At 50.6% G+C, this 10,268-nt stretch overlaps 1 protein-coding gene across 1 annotated transcript in view; it reads left to right on the plus strand.

The window, feature by feature from the left end:
• Positions 1 to 7,171, plus strand: part of LOC103213149 (eukaryotic translation initiation factor 3 subunit D) — a 42,599-nt gene extending 35,428 nt beyond the window's left edge. The window contains exons 10-12 of the mRNA XM_042783464.1: positions 628 to 869; positions 2,168 to 2,338; positions 6,933 to 7,171. Of these exons, the coding sequence (XP_042639398.1) occupies positions 628 to 869; positions 2,168 to 2,338; positions 6,933 to 7,171 (652 nt within the window). The remainder of the gene's footprint in view (positions 1 to 627; positions 870 to 2,167; positions 2,339 to 6,932) is intronic.
• Positions 7,172 to 10,268: the final 3,097 nt, after the last annotated feature.

Below are 10,268 nucleotides of genomic sequence, written 5' to 3' on the forward strand. Positions count from 1 at the left end.
AATTAATGGCCTGCTGTGTGGTTTGGTAATATCGGGACTGTGCCTTTTTACTTGTCAACCTTGGGCTTGGCAGCCTCAGCAGCCTGCAGCTGTCTGAGTTGAAGAAAAGCCTCTAGCTCCAGTGGGCCGGGACCAGAAGGCAGAGCTGGATCCCAAGATTGAAGGGCTTTCACCCAGCCCCTAGAGCCTGGCACTTTGAACTCGGACTTAAAGCCTCCAAAGTGTTAAGAGAATAAACTCCTGTTTGTTAAGGCCATCCCACTTGTGGTATATTCTTGTCAGAGCGGCACTAGGGAACCAGAACAGCCATCAAGTCATTTCCAACTCACCACAACCCCTAATGGGTTTCCGAGGCTGTAAATCTTTACGGAAGTAGATTGCCCCATCTTCCTTCTGTGGAGCAGTTAGTGGGTTTGAACTGCCAACCTTCTGGTTAGCAGTCAATGCCTTAGGCACTACGCCATCAGAGCTCCTTATATCTGATGTAAGGAGCTGAGCAGAGGCTTTTGCACTGTTTGCGTGAAGCTTCTTGGAGACACAGACGCACATACATCCCTCTCACCTCCTCTCTCCTCCACTGCGGTAATATGGGTTTCTCATTGACTCTCCGGTTGGCATTATCCCCAGGAATGCCACAGCATTTGAGTACCTGCAGGAGTTCCCCATGCAGATGCTGGCCCAGCTAGAGACCCTCACTGGAAGGAAGGCGAGGTATGGGCTTTTCGTCATCAACATGGAGTATGGAAAGAATTACTCTGGACCCGACAAGGACGTCTTCTTCTATGACCGGTCGGTGGGGCACATGAAAGACGCGTGGCAGTCTAACTTCCTCCATCCTGTCATCTACTACTACAGACACCTGCCCACAGGTGAGCTGGGCCTCTGCCCTCAGCTCAGCAGGGACTTTGTGAGACGGGAACTCCTCAGACCCTCTGGTCTATAGAGTTGTCACCATAGAGCCCTCACACAGCACTCCTATCTGACAAGGGACACTGCTGGGAGACTCTCCCCAGAGACCACATGGGGAGAAGGTCAGAGGATGAGCACTGATTGATGTTCCCATACCCTGGAACATTCCATGACCTGGGCAGGCCACACCTGGAGTGTCATAATCTCCTCCAGGGGCCCCATAGTAAGAAGGCCATTGTCATGCTCCACCAAAAAAAAAAAAAAAACCTCAATGCCGTAAAGTCAATTCGACTCATAGTGACCCCTCCTTGGGTTTCCGAGGCAGTGTTTCTATGGAAATAGATTGCCCAGTCTTCCTTCCAAGGAGTGGCTGGTGGGTTTGAACTGCCAGCCTTCTGGTTAGCAGTCAGATGTCCTAGGTACTGCGCTCCGCGTGCTCTAGTGCACTCAGAGGAGGCTGATTGGGATTTGGGATGGGGTGGAATCTGGACACTGGATGTTGGAAGAACAGGGAGAAGAGCTAAAAGTGGGCTTTCAAAACAGGAGTGTGGCAAAGCCTGGGTGATCCCAGGTCTGCCCTTTCCTCATTGTGTGGCCTCAGGCCATCACTTAACCTCTCTGAGCCTGTTTCCTTACCTATCAAATGGGGATGACATAGCACCTTCCTTGGAGGGTCATTAAAGGATAAGTGAGAAGACATCCACAGAATGCCAGGAGAGTGCCCCAGATAGCTACCAATAAGTGAACCACCTGGGAACACAACTCCTGCTTCATAACTTAAAGGATTGTGACATGGAAGAGGGTGGTCTATATATGGGTGTTCCAAAGGACAGAGGTAGTATCAACAGGTAGAAGTGACAGGAAAGTAGGTTTATATCTATTACACTTAAAAAAAACCAAACTCACTGTCATCAAGTCGTTTCCAACTCATAGTGACCCCCATTGAGTTTCCAAGTCTGTAAATCTTTACATAAGTAGCTTGCCCCAACTTCCTTCTGCGGAGCAGCTAGTGGGTTTGAACTGCCAACCTTCTGTTAACATTCAAATGCCTTAGGCAGTACATGACCAGAGCTTCTTATATCTAATATAAGGAGTAACTAATAATTCAAGCTGCGCGACAGTGGCATTCCACAGAGGTGGATCAGGGAAGCCAGTGAACAAGGGGGGCATTTGGGATGTGCAGGACCTGCCGCTGGGTTAGGTCCAGAATGCACATCCCAGCCTCTAGCTTTGACACAGCCTCCCTCTTCCCCAACAGAGCAGGAGGTGAGGTTCCGCCCTGCAGACTGGCTGCTGCCTCGGCCCACAGCCATCCATCACATCGTAGAAGACTTCCTGACAGATTGGACCGCCCCAGTCGGACACATTCTACCTCTGAGGCGCTTCCTGGAGAACTGTTTGGACACCGATTTGAGAAACTTCTATGCAGGTAACCTAGGTTCCCAGAAGGACAAAGGGACTGAGATAGAGGTCAAAGAAAGACCAAGTCTGTGTCCCGTAGGATTTCAGGGCCTACATGTAGAAATACACACTTGAGGCATCTGTTTCCTACAATAGGGTAGACCAGATGTTCACAGAATCCCCTTCCCAGAACAGCACAGCGCACCTAAAATCACTGGATAAAATGTCTCTTGTTAAGAACTGGCAGGAAAACAAGGGAGCCGCCCAGAGGCCAGATGATAGAAGAAAGCACAAAGCTCCCGCTGGAGCTCTGCTGACAATTAGCTAGAGCCAAGGTGTTAGCTGCAGACCAAAATGCTGATGGTTCACACCCACAAGCTACTCTGCAGGAGAAAGATGAGGCAGTCTGCTTCCATAAAGATTTACAGCTTTGGAAAGCCTATGGGGCGTTCTACCCTGTCCTTTGGGGTCGCTATGAATTGGATTGACTCAACAGCAAGTTTTGTTTTTGTTTTTTTGTTTTGTTTTTTAATGGCCCCCCTCATGTGTGTGGAGCTGTGTTTCACATCAGCATGGTGGTGCAGGAATCCTAAATATCTCACCAAAGCAGGTGCAAGTCTTCACTGGAGAAGCACACTTTAAAACTGAGTCTCAGAGAATACCCACAGGTTAGGTTCCAAGGAATATGAACTGATCAAAAGTCAATTAACACATAAGGACACGAACCATCTTGAGGGAGGGGCAGCAGAGACAACCAACTCTAGGATCAGACCCACCAAGACTGCAGATACTGGAATAATCAGCTATAGAATACTAAGTAAGTAAGTAAGTAAGTAGTTGACTGGGTAGCATAAATGGTTAAGCACTTGACTACTAGCCAAAAGGCTGGCAGTTCAAACCTCCTTAGAGGCGCCTTGGTGGACAGACCTGGTGATCAGCTTCCTAACAGTCACAGCCTCAAGAGCCCTTTGGAGGAGTTCTGCTCTGTACACGCAGGGTCACTGCAAGTCAGAATTGATGCAATGGTGACCAACAACAGCATAATAAAATGTTGTTGTTGTTATGTGCTGTCAAGTTGGACCTGACTCATAGTGACCCCTCCTTGGGTTCCCGAGGCAGTATCACTACAGATGTAGATTGCCCAATAATAAAATAAGGAGACTATAAAAATTATATATGAAGAATATTTTTAAAAGAGGTGATTGAGAATACGGCAGGAGTGGAGACCACCAAAATGGAGCAGTTCTGAAAAAGGCCCAAGTAGAACTTCTGGAAATAAAAAAATAAATTAGAAATTCAGTGTAAAAGTGGAGACATGTACATTAGACATGTACATTTGACAGAGATGAAGAGAGAATTAGTAAACTGGAAAATGGATCTGACAGCCGTACCCACAGAGAGACCTGGAGAAAGAAGGCAAATGACCCAGAGGGGGAATTGAGTGAAGAAAGCCAGTTGCTTGTCTTTTTTTTCATCGCCTGAATTCCTAGGCTATCTGTTCCTTTCGTTGTTCTTCAGCCAGTGTTCACTGAGTGTGTGTTGTCTGTCAGACACGTGCTGCCGCTGCTGTTTGTTGCCACTGAGTCGATACTGCCTCACGGCGACTTCACGTCTGCAGAGTAGAACTGCTCCGTAGGGTTTTCTGAAGAAAATGGCCAGGCCTGCCTTCCATGGCACCTCTGGTGGATGTGAACCACCCACCTTTCTGCTAATAGTCAAGTGCTTAACCGTTTGCACACTGGTCACATCAGATCTGGTGAGAGGCCCCGTCCTACAAGTTAGAGAGCAAATGACCTTGTTTCAGTGGTCCACTTTGAATTACAACTGTGTGTTATGGGAGAAGACTGGCAACAGTGGAAACAATAGTCCAAAGTAATAACCTAAAAACACATGGAAGCTCAAGCGGAGTTAATTCATAGGAGCCGGAGCTGAGCAGCTTGAAACTGCTAGAGTTCTTCAGACTGTCAGCCGTGGTCATGCTTACAGGTGAAGTCATACAAGTCTAGAACCCTCAGCTACAGAATCCCTTCTGTTTCTCAAAGGAGACACCACCACCCCTTGTCTGTTGTACTGGGGTGGCTTGCGTGTTGCTGTGATGTTGGAAGCTAGGCCACTGGTATTTCAAGTACCAGCAGGGTCACCCGCGGTGGATGGGTTTCAGTGGAGCTTCCAGATTAAGACAGACTAGGAAGAAAGGCCTAAGGCACTTGACAGCTAACCAGAAGGCTGGCGGTTCATACCCACCAGCCACTCCTCAGAAGGAAGATGAGGCAATCTACTTCTGTAGTGATACTGCCTTGGAAACCCAAGGAGGGGTCGCTATGAGTCGGGTCTGACTCGACGGCACATAACAACAACAGGAAGGAAGGCCTGGCACTCTATTTCTGAATATTAGCCAATAAAAACCCTATGGATCAGAGCAAAGCAGTGTCTGGTGTAGTGCTGGACAAGGCAACATTTGTTCTGTTGCACATGGGGTCACTGTGGGTCGGAACCGACTCACCAGCAGCAGACAACAGCAGGAGTTCACAGAACGCCAGCGCATGTTAGGACGCGTGAGCCCACCCTGAGTTAGCATATCGCACCCCGTTTCATCCTTACACCTCCTAACCCCCACTCCCTAGATGCTGTTCAACAGTACAATCCACTGAGCGCCGCTGCCTTCCACGAGGGAGAGTCCCCCAGCTGGAAGCCCTGGCACTGCTGGGCCTCCCTCTGCCCCGCCCCCAGCTAATGGGCGGCTGCTAGTTCCAGCCCTAGACTCTGCTGGGCTTTTAGGCCCCCTGGCCCTGCAGGAGGAGTGCCACCATCAGAAGGGTGGAGTTTGCCATAGAGACACACTGCTGTCCTCCTGCTGGCATCCTGAACCTTTCTCCTTCCTGTTCGGAGGGACTGCCACGGCCCACTCTTCCAGGGCACTCAGTGCTGTGAGTCAGAAACGAGTTAACACGTAACGTTTGGGTAGCACCTTACAGTCTACACAATCTGTGCAGCCCCAGGATGGTTTTCTACAGAAGCGATTGACTTTAAGAACATGCTCATGTCTTAGCTGAGATTAAAGGGCTCAGGGAGGTGACAAGGTTACCCAGACTTGCAGAAGGACTCGAGCCCAATGGTGGGAATGTTCTGTCCTTTGGCCCCTTCACCTCCCCCTCCAGTCTCTCAGTCCCCCAGAACGCTGAGCCACATCTGTGTCGGTTCCCGACTTTATTTTCATCAGGTCACATAAGTACTTGGATAAAAGACTTCTCCATCCTTTCCCACTTCCATTCCATAGAAGCAACTACTTCTAGCTCATTCGGTTGTTCCTTCTAACAGTTACCCTCAGGTAGCTAACGAATAGGCGTCTACAAGTTCGTCAGGAGCCCTGGTGGCACCGTGGCTGCTGACTGAAAGGTCGCCGCCAGCGAACCCACCAGCGGCTTCACAGGAGAAAGATGGAGCGTAGCAGTCTGCTTCAGCCTTGAAAACCCCGTAGGGCAGTTCTACTCGGTCCTGTAGGGTCCCTGTGAGGCAGAATTGACTCTCGAGCAGTGGATTTGGTTTTTATGGACGGCTGTGTCCTGACTGATCAGATTTGATCTCGTGCTCACTTCTTGCTGTGGCAGAGATAAGGAGCCATGCTTTCTGTTTGTATCCCGACCCCGATGGTGCTCGGAAACAGAGGCTTACACACAGCACACACCCACCCATCGAGAGGGAAGCCACCTTCGCGGGCTGTGCTTGGCCACTTCCCTTCTGTGATGAGTGCTCTCCAAGCTCCAAATGGGGCAGGCCTCTGAGTTTCTGCCCACATGTGGAAGGGCACCGTCTTTGGTTCTTACATCTCAGAGCCGCCTTCTTCCAGAATGTCGAAGCAGCCTCCTGTTCTGGGCACCTCGGGGAAGGATGATGTGGTCGTTCGGTTTGTGTGTCAGCTTGGCTGGGCCTGGTGGAGTGGCTGGGCACCTGGTGGTAGTTAATCCCCATGAGGAGACTGGCAGTCAACTCCATGATTGCCACAAGCAGCTGGTTAGCTGCCTTTGGGATGTGGTTTGCTTCCCATATTTAAGGAGAAGCCTTTGGGAATGGTCTCTAGCCTATGGCACGCTTGGACTCTGCATGTAGCCATGTCATTGCTCAGCAGCCTGCTATGCTTTGCCGACCTTGGGACTTACAGTGGACTTAAGTTAATGGCCTGCCATGTGGTTTGGTAACATCGGGACTGTGCCTTTTTACTTGTCAACCTTGAGGTTTCTCAGCCTCAGCAGCCAGCAGCTGTCTGAGTGAAGAAATGCCTCTAGCTCCAGTGGGCTGGGAGCAGGAGGTAGAGCTGGACCCCAAGGTTGAGGGGCTTTCACCCAGCCCCTAGAGCTTGGCACTTTGAACTTGGACTTAAAGCCTGCAGATTGTAAGAATAAAGTCCTGTTTGTTAAGGCCATCCCATTTGTGGTGTATTTCTTGTCAGAGCAGCACTAGGGAACCAGGACAGATGAGATCCATGGCCATTCAGGTCAGACTTGAGGCGCCTGAACATGTCAGTTCTGGGGTACCATTGAGCCCCTGGGACGTCAGCAGCCTCCTGCACCTTTTGACACACGCACAGCCCAACTAATCTCTCTCCCTCTGTTGCTTTTGTGTAGAGTCCTGTTTCCTGTTCGCCCTGACACGCCAGAAGCTGCCACCCTTTTGCCAGCAGGGCTACCTGAGAATGCAGGGGCTGGTGGGGACCGAGCCCCTCCGGCAGCACGGAGTAGAGAGTGGGCTTCTGCGGGACTTCACCCCCACAGGCCAGCAGCCTGGCCACCAGGGGCCAGCGGCTCACCCCCAAGCCCCAGGACCTACAGTTCAGCACATTGATAACAAGAAGCATGAACTCTGAGTGTCCCCAGGCTGCGGGCACCATGGCCAGGACCTCCACCCGGCTACAGCCAGGGCATCCTGTCTCCCCACCAGTGTGTGATTGCCAAAGACATGCAGACTGTCACTGTGACTGCACCAAAGCAATGCGGGGCCTCTGGGGCTGAAGTATGGCCACACGGTGGACGTAGTCGTCTCTTATCCTCCCGTTCCTGGAATCCTGGAGCGCCCAGGGGCAGGGCCAGGAGAAGGAATGCCCTGCAGAGCCTGTGCTGCCCTCCAGTCGGGCACGCCTCCGCACTCACTGAGTCCTGGGCGGCCTCCCCTCAAGTGCCTGTCTGCCCTTTTCCTTCCCAGTCCGTTCCCCAGGTGGCCCTGCAGCCGCCAGTGCAGCAGCTCACAGGGACACAGGTTTGCATGAGCCACGGTGTGTTGGACACTTTCAAACAAAAGAGCTCATTTTCTCAGCAACCATGTAGGGTGGACAGGATTGTGGCCCTGAGCTGTGGTTGAACATACCACCTCAGAGGTCCAGTGACTCCCGAGGACATTCAGCTGGCAGGCCCCAACTGTCTCACCCAAAGCCAGTTACACTCTTCCTGCCACACCACACTGCCTCATCCCTCCCTCTGTTTTCAGCAGGGTTGGACTGGGCTGTGGGCCTCATGGTGCCAGTGCGGCTTATCGGCTTATCGTGATAGGCCAGGGGCTGTCTTCAAGGCAGAGATAGGGCAGCTCCTGCAAACCCATTTTATCTAATCAGGTTTGGACCCTGCAGCAGCAGAGCTCAGCAGAACCGAGCCCTCTGCCCCCAGGACTGTGCTCCCCGGATGATCTCCAACCTCAGTTTGTTCCTCTCCCTCCTCTCTTATCCTCCCCCTGCCTGTGGGCATTTTGAACAATGCCTTGCCTCTGGCTTGTCCGGCCCTCTTTGGGTGGTGAGTGACCCCACACAGGCAAGTGTAAGAGCCATTTGCTCTTTTATGAGGATGATGACAAGTTTCTTTCCTGGCTCCTCTTCATTGTCCTTCCTCACAAGGAGTCTGCTCCCTTTTCAGCTCCTGGCTTTTTCATCTCACTTGTAAAAAAGCCATTACAAACATTTGTACATAAAATAACCCCAGTGAGTATCCAAAGCCAGGGTCAGGTTGTTGGTTGTTGTCTAGCTGATCCCACCGCTTGGCAGCGCCCCATGTGTAGAGTAGAGCTGCTCCAAGGGTTTTCAAGGCTGTGACCTTGCAGAAGCAGACCCTGGGGCCTGTCTTAGGAAGCGCTTCTGGATAGGTTGGATCCATGGCCTTTCAGCTAGTAGTCTGGTGCATAACCATTTGCACCATCCTGGGACTCCCCAGGAACCTAGGTCTCTTACCACTTCTTCATGAATCCACTCTGAATGAGAAGTGTACTGGCTTCCCTGGGGACATGTCTCCCTGTCCTCTGTGAGCTAGGCCCCAAATCCCTTCACATGGCTGGCCCCACTGATCCTTGCAGAGTTATAGCAGTGAAACCCCAACAGCCTTACCCATTGGGAGCAATGACAATATTTGCTATAGTTTGCACAAGGAAAACATCTAAATTAAGGATTTCACCCTAATCCCAGGATTTTGAATTCACAGTATCTCCTACAGATGACAGGTAAACCAAAATGGGGTCCTTCAACTCCCCCCATGCACACACACAACACACACACATATACACCTTCTCCAAAGCCTTTTTTTTTTTTAAATCTTATAATCAGGGTTATACCCACAGTACTAAATCCTGTTACACACATCCTGCCTACCCGATTATTAAAGATGGGCTGAGCCCCTCTTTCCAATAAAAGTTTAAGGGATGGTGATGGTTTGTTGATGCCGAAATATGTGACATCTGCTGCTTTTCCCTGCATCTGCCAAATCGTTCGTTCAATCAAAATGTCAGCTTGTCTTATTTGTTTTTAATGAGACTTGATTCCATTCTGGCTCAGCAGCTTACAGACGTCTTTCCTGGTTGTCTTTTAGTTTTTGGTTTGGGTAAAGGAATAGTTTCAAGCAGAGCTCCTTGTCCCTGGGAAGACCGTTTGCTGCATTTGCTGGCCATCCCCCTCAGCTATTCCAGCAATCCTCTGGCAATATTGTACACCCCCACCACCTTTTAAAGGCCTGGCCTCCAGTGCCCATTGCTGTAGGCAGGCCATCTTTGGGGGCAGGTCTGCCACCTGCCTGCCACGTTGTGGGAAGTCAGTTTCTACTTCATCACATCAGTTCCCTGTTTTCTCGAGTCTTGACATCTCATTGTTGCCAGCTGGACTGACTTCCTCTTCTTGCTGAGGACTGACTTCAGGATTCCCTCCGTTTTAAGTGTAATAAAGTCGTGTGCCGTCGAGTCAGCTCCGACTCTTCGTGGGCCCATGTCACAGTGCAGAACCGCTCCATAGGTTTTCTGGGCTGTAATCTGTACAGAAGCAAGTTGCCGGGTCTTTCTTGAATGTGGAAGTGAGTAAGGAAGACTGAGGAAGAATTGATGCCTTTGAATTGTAGTGTTGACAAAGAACACTGAAAAAACCATGAAGTGTCAGAAGAACAAACAAATCTGTCTTAGAAGAGGTACAGCTGGAATACTCCGTGGAAGCAGGAATGACCAGACTCCGTGTCAACTACTTTGGTCATGTTGTCAGAAGGGACCAGTCCCCAGAGAAGGATATCTTGCTTGGTAAAGTGGAGGGTCAGTGAAAAAGGGGAAAACCCTCAATGGGATGGACTGACACAGTGGCTGCCATGATATGGACTCAAGCACAGCAAGGATTGGGAGGCTGGCACAGGACCGGGCAGGGTTTCATTCTGTTGTCCACGGGGTTGCTCTGAGTCGGAGCTGACTCTAGGGCACCTGATAAGAACAGTCTGTGCAGGGGCGGATCACCAGGTCTTTGTCCTGCAGAGCTTTTGCTAGGTTTGGACCCCCAACCTGCTTAACCATTGCACCATCAGGGCTCCTTTTATTAGAGTTACTGTTGCAAAAGAGACAAGCCAGTGAAGCAATGGGCCAGTAGACCCTAGTCTAAGTAGGAAGGAGGTGGTCTTACAAGGAATCACAAAACAGTGGAAAGATGTTGCCAGATCATAACGTTGGACCAAAACCCC

This window comes from Orycteropus afer, unplaced genomic scaffold, assembly GCF_000298275.1.
Source record: "Orycteropus afer afer isolate SDZICR_OR568_19922 unplaced genomic scaffold, OryAfe1.0 scaffold01345, whole genome shotgun sequence".
Lineage (NCBI taxonomy): Eukaryota > Metazoa > Chordata > Mammalia > Tubulidentata > Orycteropodidae > Orycteropus > Orycteropus afer.